Source organism: Thermobia domestica, chromosome 8 (genome assembly GCF_964235325.1).
Source record: "Thermobia domestica chromosome 8, izTheDome1.hap1.1, whole genome shotgun sequence".
Classification (NCBI taxonomy): domain Eukaryota; kingdom Metazoa; phylum Arthropoda; class Insecta; order Zygentoma; family Lepismatidae; genus Thermobia; species Thermobia domestica.
The window spans coordinates 22,761,111-22,778,726 of record NC_137461.1 but is presented as its reverse complement, the minus strand read 5'-3'; the positions used below and the strand labels follow the sequence as shown (position 1 = coordinate 22,778,726).

Genomic DNA, 17,616 nt, shown 5'->3' with positions numbered 1-17,616 from the left:
ATAAGAGAGATACGAAGACCGTAGTGACATCTATCGGCAAAACTTGTTCCTTTAAATCAACCTTAAGTTACGATTTTGAGATGCGCAATAGCTTGGTAATTGTGTTGGAGAGGTTTGCTTAACTTTGAGTTTAGCGTCCCTTTCAGCAGCGAGGCTATATGTGACGTGGACCTACAGTTTTAACATGGGATCCGAACCGCACGAGCTTCCGCCGAGAATCGAACCCAGATCTCCAATGCGAAAGGCACGTATGCTAACTACTTAGCCATGAAGGACAATGTATGCCAAAGTCAGTCAAATATGATGTGGAAGTCCCCGTGTGGACATTCTCTTCCTTGCAGAAGCCTTCTTTCTACATTTTTTTTTAAACAACAATCTCATACAGTATATTTTTTTGAGCAGCGGCATAGTCTGGTTTATTACTTAGAGAATTTTAAATATAGTATCTTTAATATTCTGCTTATTTTTTAAATAAAGCATTATTCTGTTTTACCTAGAACAGGGACCTAATCGGAGGGTGGGTCCTGAAAGTCCGTACCCCTCGAAATCCCGATTTTTTTTGTAAACTTAGTCTAATTTTAGGGGTAATTTTATAAATTTTTAGTGTGATTTATCCTCATATTGAATTTAGATCCCCCGAATAACTTTGAATCCCTTGAGAAAACACAGCTTCCATTGATGGTATGCCCCTGCTTTTGATCCGAGTGATGTTTTTTTTATTTTTCGTTTATTGCCCTAAAATTTTCATGATTTGCTTGTGTGTGAACATGGTCAATAGTATCTTTTATTGTATTCTGAACAGCAGAGCTCTGATATGCATTGATAACTACGCTAATTTGATAATGATTAGTACCCAGGATTTATATGAATGATGCCTGTTGCAGTTTTATGTTGGTGTGATCTCATAAAAACCCTTAGTACACAATCATGTGCACTGTGCAGAAAAGTTACTACAAATGAAGGGTAAGGGAAAAAGAAGGAATGTCACAAAACTGCATTTTCGAGAAAACAGCGATTTAATATAGAAAACCGCGTAAGAAGAATAGGGTTAGTTACATCTTTTGCCCCTTTTTACATGGACATTTTTACATCTATGTATGCATGGCATATACAGTCAAATAGTACCAAGAGTCACCAACAGATAGGACAAAGCACCCGAAAAAGCACATACATGGACATTCCTTGTTTTTTCCCCTTATTAAGCAGACCGGTGAAATTTTTTACGCAAAACCAAAACTAATAATGCTAGCTGGATTTGCTTTGCTCTATTGTGTAATTAACTTTAGATTTGAGGACTTACAAAATATACTTTGTCACACCTTATACATCAAAGCAGTAGTTCAAGCACACGATACGATTTCTCCGTAGCGTTGGCTACCAGCTTACAGGCAAATCCTAATTGGTATTCTTGATAAAGAACAGAAAAAAAAACTTTAGCTGTGTTAAAATCCCAGTTAATCAGTTTCTTTCGTACTAATGCGTGGAAACGTAGTTCATGAAATATTTATAAAAGATTTCTATAATTAATGTTTAGTTTTCATATTGTAACAGTAAGTGTGTGAAGCTGATCTTCGTTCCAATCTAAAATTCAATGTACGATGGCTCGGTAACAAATCAATATAATAGCACCTTTTGCAAAAGGGTTGTAGGTTTGATCTCACAGCTATACTGGTTGACATATTCTGCTAAAGGCTTATTTCGGGGACTTTCGTTTAGAAAAACACCAACAGACACATTAATCATTTTTAAAACTGTGAAATCCTATTCTTTAACAACAACAAGAACGGAATGTTTACTGACATAAAAGTCAAAAGAAAGATAACTCAGAAATATTTATCTTTCTTTGGAAGGCTATTTTGAAACACGTGACGCGTCACTGATTGACAGAGTAGATAAGTTCTTAATAAAATGGCGGGAAGAAATAATTCTTAGACTGTGCACTTGAATAATTCTTGTTTTTCACTTTACTTGCTGTTTTACAAGTCATATGATGCTTGTTCGGTTTTATTTATGAAGAGTCAGTCATTAGAAGGCTTTGAAAGATGCAAGGATATTATAAAATAGAGTATCTGCCCATATGTATCTTTCTCATAATTCAATGAAGCCGAAAAACAACCGAGCATCGGCACTAGTCTCGTTTCCAGATTGGCTACTCTCATTCCCGCTATGAATGTTGGCTCAAAACATCCCGATCTTATTGGGTGGAGTGGGAGTGGCGAAACTGTGACGTGTGGTTTCACGATTTTGTCGTACAGGCAGATCCTCTATTTCATAATATCCTTGGAAAGATGAAAGATAAATATCATGTGATTTAGTTAGGTTTCATTTGTTCATTTAGCGCATTGGAATAACACAATGACAGTGATGAGTTGCCTGAAATGTTTTATTTTGTAACTAAAGGGTTGTTGTTTATGAACAAAATGTATGTTCTATTGTACAAACTACTTTAGACAATATTATATATTTTCTACATATACAATAATCCAACTTTACATAAAATAATTTTCATTTTATTTTTTAGAGGGTGCACAATAGAAACTCAAAGAAGACTTTGAAATGGCGGATCCGCCAAATACTTCACATGGAAACCACACTATGGACAAATCATCAGGGACTGGAGGAGACTCTACAACTGTTAACGTCGAACCGGGTCATGAGGCCAGAACTTCGAATTCGAACCAAACAGCTATCAATACATCGTCATCAACATCATCATCATCATCATCAACTATTACATCAGACTTTTCTCCTGTGATAATAAGTCATCCCCCTCCTGTGATGTACCACAATGGAACAAGTAGTGGGAATAATCAACAAAACGGGATGCATAACAATGAGGACTCTGTTTCCAACCAGACAATGCACGGTAACATGGCTAATGGAATAAATAACAACAATGTAAATCATCATTATAATCATCATCACAATTATCATCATGGATACCCCATGAACGCACCACCTTACACGGTTCATCAAGGTGCCCTAAATGGCAACACAGCGCATTTAGTTTCGTCTTCGTCAGGTACAATCACTTCGGCGTTACGTTCTGTATCGGCGCCGTTAGCGGCGATCCCTGCTCCGCCAGCAATGCGAACACTGTACAAAAGTCCCTCAAGCACACAGTTGCCAGGTTGCCGAGGACTACACGTTAAACATCCTAGTGTCGGTGCTGGTATTGGTGTAGGAACTACAACAAACTTCCCGCATAACAAATATGGCGGAGGTGGTGTTCGATCTCAGAGACCTCTATCAGCCGGATCACAATTTTCAGTGAATAGACTGCCCAGAAGTGTTTCTGTTGCCCATATCCCGTATTATAATTTGCCGTATTATCCTTACGATGTACCTCCTTATCCTCTGCAGGATAAATTATCCAGGAGACAGGTAAGCAGATAATACATATATTTAATATTATTGGAAGTATTGTATATATTATGTAATATATTTATATATTCATGAAAATAATTAGTAATTTCTTTAACTTGATGGTTCTCTTTCAGCTTTATGAATTTTAGCTTCTAAAAAAATGTGTTCAGCCGGCGCTGAGAGACCTTGTGCGAGGTTAGTTTTCGCCTACCTTCCATTTTTCTTATTATTCTTTTAGAATTCTTGCATCAGTGGAATCTTCCACCGTTTTTTATACGAATTTTAAGTTCGCAGTAAGAAGAAAAATGTTTTGCCGTGATCTCTGGTGCTTATATAGATTACACGAATGGCTGGATTGTTCTACATCAGTTTTTGGCAGGTACTGATCATTTTTTGTAGGTTCTCTATGAATGTATTTTACTGAGCCTCTCTGGAGTTAATTACCGATTCGTTTACGGCTCTGATTACCAACGGAATAGGTAGGCCCAAATATAAGTTTAGAAGGGGCATTTGTTTTAGCTTTGACCCGAAGGCTTGAGTGCTGGCCAGACTGAATCAGCTTTAATGATCTCATCTCTGGTTTATCCTCTGGATTTATGGTGAAGGCTAAGGAACTGAGTTTTGATAATCTTCCTCTGAGTGATGAGATGGACGGATCCGAGAGCAATGGGTTCAATTCCCCGAAATTTTGGATGGATCAGGCATATAAGTTGCCATTCCTTTTAGAGATTTTGCTGCTCGGGCCTTATAGTGAAGGGGATGAATGCTGCTAATTACCCGTAGTACAGAAGATATAACGTCGTTATCTTCCCGCGAAAAGTTGTAGTGACGTTTATGGAGAGTGGCTAGCTTGGTTACTCGTGGCTCGCTGAGCGCAGTAGACGGTTTGTGGTGATTGGCTACCCTCTTACCACACCCCAGTGACGAGCAGGTCCAAGCGCGGGAAGCCAACTACGTTATACCTTCTGGACTATAGTCCTGAATGATTGACAGAAGTTTCATAAGTGATTGGAGAAACACTTTTACCCTAAACTAATCTGTTCTACTTTTTACTTCGGTTTCCTATTTGTTTGGTTTTCATGATGGAGAAACCAAGATTTACGTCACAAAGCTGACTGGGTGACGGCAACTACTTTTGTCATTTAAAAAAGCCGAATTCTCTTCTGTTGTTTTTAGTGAGGAACTTGGTTCGAATCTCAGTAGACTTCATATAAGGAGACTGTTAGCGAATTTGCACTGTTCAGGTGGCACAGTTTTTATTCGTAGTTAAGCTCTCATACTCCAGTAAGGCTAACATAAGAGAATTATTAACAAAGAACTTACAGAGAGATATCCTAATCAGAGAGTTTCATCATAAATAACATAATATTTCCTGATCCTGAGTCAGGCCGATAGCCAGCCTAAAAATGTAGGGGGGGGGCGGTAGAAATTAAGGGGGCCACCTAAGTAAACATTTAGAAGGGGCCCGGTCCCCCTAGAACCCCCTGGATACGGGCCTGTCCTGAGTCAAGGCTTTATCTCCTAGACAAAAAGACTTAAGTGGTAAATAGAAGAAATAGGAAAATTTGAGAAGTACGAATCGCAAAGTGGAAGTGGTAACCACTCTATAATGGTAATAACCTAATCATATATTGTAGTGCTTCTAAAAGTGAAGTCTGTTGCTAGGACTGTTACCTGTCCCGATTTTGTCAGAATAGTCCCGATTTCGGAGAGAATGTTACGTGTCCCGACCTTTATTATTATTGTATTAAACTATTGGAATGAGCTATTTCTATTCCTTTCTTTCTTTCTTCTTTTTACGTTGCTCATATTTAGATACGTTACATATAGGCCTATATATATTCTACACATTATTCAAAATGACCATATTTTTTCTTACGAATATTATAGCAGATTTTCCTTTTAAAATCAAATGTAAAGGAACTGGGAAATCCAAAGTTCGAATTATCCAAAAATACGCGAACAAAACTACTATGCATCTACATGAAAATATCTAATTCTCTATGGCTTATGGAACTCGGAGGTTCAATGCTGCATTCACAAAAGCTCTCCACTGACTTCCGTCCTTAGCCAACTGGATCCAGTTTCTACGTTGTATTCATATTTCTGCGAGATTCATCTTAATATTGTTCTCCTGTTTGCGCCTAAGTCTTCCTAATGGTCGTTTGCTGTTTGGGCTTTCTGTTACTTAAGACTTTGAAAGCGTTCCTACTTTCTTCCATTATGGCTACATGACCTGCCCACCTGAGCCTCCTACACTTGATGGCTCTAACAATATTTGGTAAATGGTATAAATTATGCAGTTCCTCATGATGACATTTCCATCTTTTCTCATTCCTATTCCTCTTGGGTACGAATATTCGTCTCAGGATCTTGTTCTCAGATACTTTTAGTCTACGTTCTTCTCTCAGAGTAAGAGATCATATTTCGCAACCATACAGGACAGCAGGTGATCTACATGAAAATAATAATAATAATAATAATAATAATAATAATAATAATAATAATAATAATAATAATAATAATAATAATAATAATAATTATTATTATTATTATTATTATTATTATTATTATTATTATAATAATAATAATAATAATAATAATAATAATAATAATAATAATTATTATTATTATTATTATTATTATTATTATTATTATTATTATTATTATTATTATTATTATTATTATTATTATTATTATTATTATTATTATTATTATGATGATGATACGCAGTATACTTAATCTTCAAGGGTAGGAATGCGAACAAGACAAGATTTGTGGCTGTCTCGTCTCGAAAATGTGCTGTAAAAGTGATGTCTCGACTCGAAAAATGTATATTTTACTATTGGAAGAGCCGTGTCTCGACTCGAATTTTGTCAGTAAAGTCCTGTCTTGACTCGTCGTCGTCACGTGCGCATCACTATTCAAGGGAGCATATTATTTTGCGTGAAACAACGCCACAAAGAAAGAAATGACATTTATTCACATATAAATTAAACCATACGTAACGCGGAAAGCACATTAAAGTACAGTTACCTCATACACTGAATCAGGGACGTACGCAGGGGGTGGGTCCTGGGGGTCCGGACCCCCCCGAAATTTCGACTTTTGTGTAAATTTAGCCTAATTTTAGGGACAATTTTAGGAATTTTAATATAAAATACCCTCATATTGAGTTTGGACCCTTCCCGAAATAAATTCCTGCCTACGCTACTGCACTGAATGGACACTGAGAACTACACACACACACACACACACGAGTAAACAACCTTGATTATCTGCTCTCACTTAAAGAACTCCGTGATTTGTTCTTTTGGTTTGATTTGATTGCTTTTATACGGTCAAATTCATTTGTTTAAGTGGAGTATATTGTCAGTAACACTTCGTCGTAATTTCAATAACAACCTTAAATTTTCAAACCATTTCGGAAGCTTCAGATGAGGTTGGTACACGCTGTTTCTTTTACTTCATCACAAGGTTGTCTCGTCTTCACCTTCATCATCATAACATGGATTGTGTTTTTGTGTCACTCTTTGGTACGGTTGCCTCTGGATAACTGAAAACAAATTAAAAGTGCATTCTTCTGTCTGCAATCTGTCCGATATTAAGAATTATGTAAATAAGGTAGTAGTAGGTAGAGCAATTTAGTACACGGAATTTGTTTTTACTACTACTTCTTTTATTGTAAAAAATTTTGTCGTACACAATATAACACAAAGTTAGTATAACAGTGATTTTAAGATGAATACAAAGTTTTCTATGTAGTTTGGGTAAATAGGAATTCATAAGCCCCCCCCCCTTCCCTAAATAAAAAGATTTCCTCAAAGCTGTAGACGCGCTAATGGAAGTGGTTTAGAAATGTTTAGTGCAAGCAAAGAGAAATTCGTGTCTCGCAGAGCTCTATTCAATCTAAGGGTAGGAAAATTACAGAGCTCCAGGCAAGCTAGGTGGTTGAGATAAAAATCTTTGGAAGCTCTAAGCAAGCTAAGAAAATTCTTGAGTTTTCACAAAGCTGCAGGCAAGTTGGGTAGGTAAGCGACTTCAAAGCTTTAGGCAAACTAAGAGGCTTGAGTTAGATTAGATCTTTTAAAGCTTCAAGCAAGTTAAAGAGAAGATTTTACCAGCCAAAATTGATGTCGGTAAAAACTTTACATGGTGTTTTATACCCTGTTCTGGATAGAGATGGCACTTGTATTTCTTTTTTGTTATATAATCTGAAGACATAAAAAAACGTATTTGTTTCTTGTAGTTGTTGTAGTAAAAAAAAAACAACAACGTGGTTTTGTTTATAAATAAGAAACGTGTATTGGTGTTTACAAATATAGACCATATGTAAGATAGTACAGAATTGTTTCGAATTATCCAGACAGGAAGTTAAAAAGTTTCGTTTATTCACGTTTTTTATCATTATTTTTCAATTCAGCTTTCAAGAGGAATAAAGTTTTGCTCGAATTATCCAATATTTCGAACTATCGAAGTTCGAATTAATGAGAGTCTGCTATATATAATATAGATTCTATATGATTTAAATTGTTTCACTTTTCTTTTATCTATTAGGTAAATATGATTCGCTATTTACTAGAAAAAACTTTTATTACTATACTAGGGAGAAAGGACCGTTGTACGTTTCTTCCCCATTAGCTGCATAATTAATTGTCTACTTTTTGCTTTGTAAAGGCTGTAACCCTATCCATACCACATTTTCAATTGATAGTAAATTCCCAATGCTCATCACCGAATAAAACGGCCATGTTAACCAGGCATAATAGCTAGCGCAGCGCAAAGAATAAACAACAAAACCGTATCAAATGACGCTTATAAATGCATACAGTTTCATTTTTATGCATATCGTCTTATCTATGAATCTATTACATAATGAAATACTCGGATTTAATTACCACTTAATAAACTACAATAATATGAAAATCACTACATAACTATTGAATGGCAAAGAAATTCCAAATATCATGTTTTAGACTTCCAAACTAAGCTTTGCGTAAGTGTTGGAAGTGTTGCAGAACGGTTTTGTCCGTCCGCCCGTCTGTCGACACGTACCAGAGCAGAAACGGTTTAAGAGATATCGAGATGCGGTTTCTTGCAACCGAATCAGTGTCCCAAGGATAGGTCCCATCCTCTCCAGTTACTCTTTATTCAAACCGGAAGTGGTTCAAATTAGCCATTTCCGGTTTCAACACTTATCACCGTAGAACGAAAACGGTAATAGATAGCGAGAAGTATATATATATATATATATATATATATATATATATATATATATATATATATATATATATATATATATATATATATATTGCAAACGATTCAGCGTTTCAACACAACATATCAGACTATCCACAACATTCTACCAAAACTGGAAGTGGTACAAATTTACTATTACTTCCGGTTTCAATACTGATTTTTGTGGAGCAAAAACAGTAAATGTTACCAAGATGCGATCTTTTGCAATCGATTCAGCGTTCCAAGAATCGGTTCCGTCTGCTCCGTTAATCCTCTTTTCAAACCGGAAGTAGTTAAAATTAGCCATTTCCAGTTTCGACGTTTATCACAATAGAACGAAAACGGTAACCGATAGCGAGAAGCTGTTTCTTGTAAACGATTCAGCGTCTCAAGGCAATACATCATGACTATCCACAACGCTCTAATAAAACCGGAAATGGTTCAAATTTCTATTACTTACGGTTTCAGTACCGGTTTCAATGTTTATCGCCATATAACGGAAGTGGTAACCGATGGGGACAAGCTGTTTCTTGTAAACGATTCAGCGACTAAAGACAACACATTATGATTATCCACAACATTCTAATATACCGTAGTCGAAGGAGATTCAAATTTACTGCAGTGAAACCTCTACTAACGGACTCCTCTATAAAGCGGACATCTCCTGTAACGGACATATTTTGTAATCCCCAAACATTATAATAGGAAAAAACATATTGGCATGCCTCTCTAAAGCGGACACCCTCTAGTACGGACACGGACAGTCTTTTCTGTCTTTAATAGCTACTATTTACCTCCATATTACGGACACTTTCTCTAGAAACAAGTTTAAAAGTACTGTAAAAATACATTTTTAGTATTTCATACATGTGTCACCAAGGAAGCATTTTGACAACATTTTGCTTCCTCAACTGTCTGCTCAGCAACCCAGACGAAGCGTCTTTGTTGAACAACACTCTCATGTCCTTTGCCTGCATTGCACTACCACCCCCAACTTGTTTTAGACACAAAATTGATTAACAGTTGCCCCCTATTTGGGATGGCACATTATTCTGATGTCCCGCTGGAATCTCTAATCAAGCAGAAGACAAGTTCGGTAGTTTTTGCCCGCGGTTACGCATATTAAAAAAAAAAAAAAAAAAAAAACACTACTGGACAGCAATTATTCCACAAATTAAAGAACATACTGAAAACGTAGTCAGTAATGATAAATGTAAAGTGCAGATAACTATAACATCTTATCTTCATGTTGTGCCTCGATCATAGAGTATTTGATGGCGGATGATAATGCAGGTACAGTAACATTTTGGTAATAATCGTGAATACATGATTCATGCAAAAATATTTTGTTTTTCTAATTGCATATTACAATGTTTACTAATTTACGTAAGAAAATATGGAAACCTCTTTAAGGCGGACATCTCTCTATAGCGGACAATTTTTGATTCCCCACGCCTGTCCGCTTTAGAGAGGTTTCACTGTATTACTTCAAGTTTCAATAATGATTTCCGTAGAACAAATACCGTATTTACTCGCGTAATTATCTCACTTTTTTAGACGAAAAAAGTTGTTTTGAAACAAGGGTGCGTAAATTATGCGGAAAAAAAAATAGCCACATCAGTGAACATCATCTAATTTTTTTCCCCAGTCAAAATAACACGAAAATACCGGTACACATTTTCTTTGTAGCAAGAATTGACAACAAACAACTAATTCTAAATTTGTAGAAAAATAACATTAAAAAACTGATTAAGAAGTCGTGTGGTTTCTCATCTCAGAAATCACTCAAATCCTCGCGTGCGCAAATTACGCGAGCAAAATAAAATATACAGAAAATGCCCTTCAAAATTGGGATGCGAAAATTACGCGCGTATTTACGGTACGTTAAATGCTATCAAGATGCGTTGTTTGGCAATGGATTCAGAGCCTAAGAATACATTCCATCTCCTTCCTATAATCCCCTATTCCAATCAGAAGTGATTGAAATAAACTATTTTTGTTTCAACTTTTATCGCCATAGAACAAAAACAGTTAGAGAGAGAGAGAGAGAGAGTAAGTAATGACTTGTTGATATAAATTCAGCGTCCGAGGAGCAAGTTTTTATTTTTGATCTTATTACTTGATTGCAACCCGCACTTGGTTGTAGATGCACTACTTCATTTTTAAATACTGAATTCGCGTCGTTTGTAAGCTTTAGTTTCAAACCGTGAAACGATATTCACTTGTTTTCTTCTTCGTACACTCTTACTTCTTTTATCTAACGTGGCTTCGAGCAATTTGATGAAGTAGTTCCATTATTCGCGTATAGATGGCAGTAGTATTCACTCACAAAAGTCGACTTCTTACGAATTAACTGAAACCTTGAACTACTGGAAATTCAATACTGTTATTGAACATTAGTAAATAATTTAGAATATATTCTTGTAGTCATTTTTAAGAGGATTGGTTTACCAAAACTTCTTTATATATTTATACTATCCATATGTTCATTTTTTCTGTCCGGGAGACAAAATAATCTCAAGTAGGCCTACTACTTTAATGGACCGCCATCAATTTTGGTCAGGGTGTAGTTCGAAGTTACGAATCAAATTCATTGGTAAGTGGTAGAAGTCAGCCATTTCTAGGGTTACCACATCACAGACTTTAAAAATGAGGACATCTTTAGATTTCACACACACACACACATAGTATTATTCGACAAACCTCATAATGCCATGCAGGCACGTAGCCAAGGGAAGGAGGGACCCCCCTTTCGAGACCACAAATGAAAAAAAATAAGGAAGGACGAAACAAAATGAAATGAGAAAAAGGAGGATCAGCGTTTAAAAAAAAAAAAAACTATAGGAAGCTTTTGGTTACTCTTTCTTATAAGGAAATTTGTATTACTTGCAATATGTGGTGGCTAGGTGAGCATAATATTGTGGAAGAGCCAGGGAATTTGAAATTTCTAGAAAAGTTACGAAATTCTCAGAATTTCTGCTACTAGTCAAGGAGATTTCAAACTTCCGAAAGCATAGTGCCGTTCTGTAACAGTGTGGACATTTTTTTTATCATAATTTTTTGTCATCGCATCCTTGCAGTATCAAACATGATATTTCCAAAACAATTTTCTACTGTTCCTTTAACCTGTCATTTGAAACAGACAGTAGTTGACGGAATAATAAAAACAAAAAAAATATGTGGAAAGAAAGTTTTGTTAACATTTGATTCAACACAGAAAGGAACGCAGATATTGTAAAATATTTTACAAGACATTATTAAGAATGTATTTTTTATAATAGTGAAAATGTACTTTTTTAATGATAGTTGAGGTCATAATGAAAGGAAAATTGTTATATTTGAATAAACACAGGAAGAACGTAAATACATTATAAAATCTTTTTCAATGTTTTTTTTATTATGATTTTACTCGTGATTTCTTCATAGTTTATTAAAATATTTGCCAACATATCCTTATTTTATTGTCCTAACAAACCAATATATGTTGATAGTAAAGTAGTTTAGACTGATCGAGCTCCTGGGCCTTCAGAATTTTTTGTCACTTCCTCCCCCCGCCCCCGGCACGAAATCCTGGCTAAACGAACCAATATATGTTTCAGTAAAATAGATTTCAATGGTCGAGTCCCTGGTGTGACGACCACAGTATTTCATGACTCGGATCCCCCCCCCCCTCTTCACGGCACGAAATCCTGGCTACGTGCCTGTGCCATGGTAAGAAAATACAATTTGGTAACTTGTCGCTCTTAGTACCTACGCTATATAAGACATGGGTCTACATCTTAAAGTGGGATACCGAATAGGCCGCAATTTATGTATTTAGAGACCCAGCAGGCGCGCATCTAAAAATTTTTGTTGAGAGTGGTCCAAGCTTTGAGGGGAAGAGGGTCCAATACTACAAGCTACTATGCAGGGCCGTGCCATGGGGGGGGGGGGAGCGGGGAGGCGAAGTAAGGGGGCGAAAAAATCGGGAGAAAAAGGAAAAAGATAGGAAAAATTGCTTGGAGTATGTCTATGTAGTATGTCTATGTAGTATTGAACGGACATTATTCTGAACAGAAAAAGATGATAAGTAATTGTCAAATATTTCCACCTATATTTTCAGAAAAGAATGATTGAACTAGATTGCTTTTATAAGAGAAAGAGTACAGATGAAATATAAGCTCAAATTTTCATGCTACATCCATCATTTCCCCGTTAAAGAAGTATAATCTTATTGTGAAAGTGTACAAATGTATCTTGAGTGGATATAAATCTCTCTCTCTCTCTCTCTAAATTTATCATCATCACCATTATCATAACTATTCTGCCATTATTGGCAGGTCACTTACTGACACTGAAAAGACTCCATGCTCCACGGTCTTTCACTAACATCTTCGTCTTCATGTACGATTTTCCAGTTTTGATATCCATTAATTGTAATCCCCTTCGCCCCTTCCCTCTTTTTCCTGTCACCATACCCTCTGAATCCTCCCTCATGGTACAGTTCCTTCTTAGCTAATGCCTCAACCAGTTTCTCTTCCCTTTTTTAATAATAACTTCTAAAATTGTTCTTTTCTCCCCCTGTCATTTCTAACACTCTCTCTTTCGTTTTCCGCTCGACACAGCTAATTCTCTCCATTCTTCTCCACACACACATTTCGAATGCTTCCAGTCGTTTTCCACCATGCTTGCGTAATGTTCATGTTTCTGCCCCATACATACAATACTCAGCATGAAGCATTTTATGTCTTAAGTTAAATTCAGTAGGAAGGTTGTACATGGATAATAATGTTTGGGTTTTTTTTGGAAGTGTTGATTTAGAAACATACCATAGACTTACCTATACTATATGTAGTGAATGTGTACTCGTAAAACACGTGTAGGAAGTAAAGTGTTACAATTAAATTTTTCATTTAGCATTTTATATGAAGAAAGTGAAAAAAAATAGCCTCTTTTCGTCGACTTCTGTATTTAATATTGTCATGGGGCCGAGGTGGCACAGTAGTAGAGCGTTCACCTCTGGTGCTTGGGGTCCTGGGTTTGATCCCAGCCCCTGCCAAGTGAACTTTGTGGTGGACAAACACCGTGTGCGTGGGTTTTCTCGGGGTTCTCCCGTTTCCTCCCACTTTCTTCATTTCATTCATCACTCATCATCACCGTCTCCTTTAGCCTAACCGGCATAATCGTGGGACGTAAAACTCAAAGATTTCATTTCATTTTTTTCAATATTGTCATTAGAATTTCAATGTTTGACCTTCGTAGCTCTGAAACTCAATGACGAACAATGGCTTTCAAAAAAGTAGAAGAAAAAAGAAACTGAAAGCAGTATCTAGCTTGGAAAAATGTGTGGGACAGAGCATAAACCTAATGGTAAACAATGTTTTGGCACTATCATTTAGATGATACAGATGATTATTACAAGAATTTATATTTTTCTTTTAATTTTTTTTTTTTTTTTTTTTTTTTTTTTTTTTTTTTTTTTTACGGATACACTTGAACAGATGTTTCATCTTGTTGCTTTCGTGTGATCTTTTTAGAAGTTTACTTATGGGAACGAACGGACAGAGAAGAAACGTATGATGACGTCAAACCAAACAATTCGTGAGCCAGATTAATCAATTTTGAAGGAAGGAAGATCTTTCATGTGTGAACACAGTTTAATGATAGATTTTTGCTTCGCTTGGGAACATACGCAAGTTATCAACTACCAAGGTCATTACTTAAAGTAAAATCAACATTTATTTTAACAGTTCGTATATTAACCTTTCAAAAATATCGGAAGACACATCCGAAATATTTTGCTAGTTCTACGAGGTTGTTTGCATTCCAGCATGATTTTTGTATTAATATGAAGTAAAAGCAATGATAGGAATGGAAATTATGTGTTTAGGAACAAGGGAAACAACGTTTTGTAGGTTTCTCAATAAGAGTTAAGGAAAATACTTATCAAATGTTTCATGTGGAGTATTGTTCCCTATGGGTTACAGACATGAACATTCCGAAAAATCGGCGATAAAGTAGAGGATAATTTTGAAATGTGAATGTAAAGAAGAATGGAGAAAACCGGTAAGCAATTAAGTATTAGGAATACTAGAGGAGAAAGGAATAATATTAGTTGTAATTAAGGAAAAGAAAATTAAATTGGTTGGGACATAGGCAAAACTGGAATAGGAGAAATAAGAATTCCTATTTTGCCCACAGCTAAGATGAAATAATGATGTAAATTGCCAGCAATGTTGTAGGCGAAACTGGAATAGGTCAAATAAGAAATTTTATTTTATCTACCTCTAAGATGAAATAATGATGTAAATTGCCAGCAATGTTGTAGGCGAAACAGGAATAGGCCAAATAAGAAATTTTATTTTATCTACCTCTAAGATGAAATAAAGATGTAAATTGCCAGCAATGTTGTAGGCGAAACAGGAATAGGCCAAATAAGAAATTTTATTTTATCTACCTCTAAGATGAAATAATGATGTAAATTGCGAGCAATGCTGTAGGCGAAACAGGAATAGGCTAAATAAGAAATTTTATTTTATCTACCTCTAAGATGAAATAATGATGTAAATTGCCAGCAATGTTGTAGGCGAAACAGGAATAGGCCAAATAAGAAATTTTATTTTATCTACCTCTAAGATGAAATAATGATGTAAATTGCCAGCAATGTTGTAGGCGAAACAGGAATAGGCCAAATAAGAAATTTTATTTTATCTACCTCTAAGATGAAATAATGGTGTAAATTGCCAGCAGGCTATAGGCGAAACAGAAATAGGCCAAATAAGAATGTCCATTTTGCCTACATCTAAGATGAGATAGAGATAATGATGAAAATTGCCAGTAGGCTGTAGGCGAAAGAGGAATAGGCTAAATAGGAAGATATCTAAAATATTGATGAACTATTGGTTGGGTGCTCACAAGAAAATAGACGCTTTTAAAAGAAGTATATAGAGATGCACTCTCCGATAAGAAATGGAGTGGGTTAGTGCAGTGGTGCCCCCCCCCCTTATATCCATGACGCACCCCCCAATTGTCTATCCGTAGGTGTTCTTCCATGAAAAAATCTTCTTTTCGATTAATTTTCACACACCCTCAAACATATTTATATAGATTTTTAACCCCCCAAATATTTCAATGACGCAGTTTGCGTCATAGCCCCCTCTGTGGGCACCCCTGGGTTAGTGGGACGTGGGTCAAGAAATGTGAGTGGGTCAATGGGTCGTGGGTCAACATGACGTGACCCACCATGACCCACTCTGATTCACCTACCCGCACTACAACCCACTGACTCACTCTGCTCAGCGCATTGTAAACAGCATCTGAACACTGGTGAATTTCTCTACGTTTTACTTACAAGGTCTCCATTTTCCGTCCTTTTTCATTGCTTTCAATTTACTTACTTGAAATATTTATGTGAGAATGAACTGCAGGCACTTTTGGATAATTTGTATTGTAATAATAGCAACAGGACTTACTAGTTGACTTTCAAGACACAGCCTCTGAGTTTTCAGAGGAGTTCATACTGGAAATAATATTTGTTGAATCATCTCTAATATATGAATTATTATATAAAAACTTGAATGTAACTATGTGTGGGTTATCATCACGGCTAAATGTAAAGTCAAATTAAATGACTTTTGGTATATAGTTAGGCCCCAATCCTAACTGGGGTGTTATCATATCGCTTTCATTATAATACATATCCTAAGGAGGGTTCGAAGTTTTACGAAAAATTGAGTATCTCACGAGTGGGACAAGAGGGTCGTGGGTCAAGTTTTCATTGTTTTCGAGACGAGACCAGTCTCACGTTTTTGAGACGAGACCAGTCTTAATTCTTGTCTTGTAGGCAATCCTAATTGTTAGTACATTTACTTCTCTTAAGAGGCCTCATCGCTGCGAAATTAAAATACCGCTAATTTTACAGTAATTATATTTTCAAATAGATAAAAGATAATTGAAATGTGGAACAAGAGCGCCCTAGACAATATTATTTTAGTGAGGTACCGTTATCACAAGTCACCTAGTGGCTTTCCGTTTTCAGTCGTTTAGAAACGCGAAAATAAATGCTGATTTTCAAAATGGCTCGACATCGAAAGCAGATAAGTGAGTCGTGATAACGGTTTCTCATGTAAAATGATATTGTCTAGGGCTCTCTTGTTTCACATTTCGATTATCTTTTATCTATTTGAAGATATCATATAATTACTGTAAAATTAGCGGTATTTTAATTTCGCAGGAATGAGGCCTCTTAAGGATTTTTTATCTTTACACTGTAAGTAGTCAGCAAGACTTATAAACGAAGAATTGACATGTGCGAGTGAATTTCTGGGTGTTGATCCATTATTAGTCAGTTCTTGTATAAATGGTTCATTAGTCTTAAAACTAATTTTTCATTCTGCTCTTATTCTCACTTTTTGTTCCTAATGTCCAAGTGTAATAATATTCTTTTTAAGAAGATGGAAAAGAACTAATACCTGTTTTCAACAGCCATTATATAATAGTCTCACTTGAGTACATTTAAGTAAATAGAACCTCCTTCGGGCAGAATAATAGTAATAAATTTCTATTTCAGAGTTGCGCATCATCTAGCGTGGAAGAGGAGAACCCAGATGGATCTCTAACGCCAACAGGTCTCTCATGGCGACGTCTGCACATGAGTAGGGCAAAGTTAAAAGCCACAGCTACTACCTCTGAACTGCTTTCTGGATTTGCCATGGTAAGACATGAATTATTGTGTTTTAGTCAATTTGTCCCAAGATTCGAGGCAATCTAAACTTTCGACATTAAGACAGTTAAAAATTCTTACGAATTAAAAACTAGGACGACGAAATATCCCGGAGATCTGAAATTATTCCGGTTTTTTACCCTTATGTTCAAGAGTCTCGGGGAAAATTTTCGGGATACTTTTCTGTGAAGTATTTTGAGCCCACTTGATACTCTTTTTGGAAGACTGTCTCATGATTTAAGATATCTTAACACATTTTTCACGAAACAGTGTTGGCAGGCACTGATTTATTTTACTCACTTTTTATTTTT

General features: G+C 36.0%; 1 protein-coding gene across 2 annotated transcripts in view; it reads left to right on the top strand.

Moving 5' to 3' along the window:
- LOC145692781 (uncharacterized) overlaps positions 1–17,616 on the top strand; it is a 72,039-nt gene that overhangs the window by 46,679 nt on the left and 7,744 nt on the right. For both annotated transcript variants that reach the window (XM_081768245.1, XM_081768247.1), the window contains exons 2-3: positions 2,522–3,384; positions 17,153–17,296. In XM_081768245.1, coding sequence (XP_081624371.1) covers positions 2,557–3,384; positions 17,153–17,296 — 972 coding nt within the window. In that variant the 5' untranslated portion in view covers positions 2,522–2,556. The remainder of the gene's footprint in view (positions 1–2,521; positions 3,385–17,152; positions 17,297–17,616) is intronic.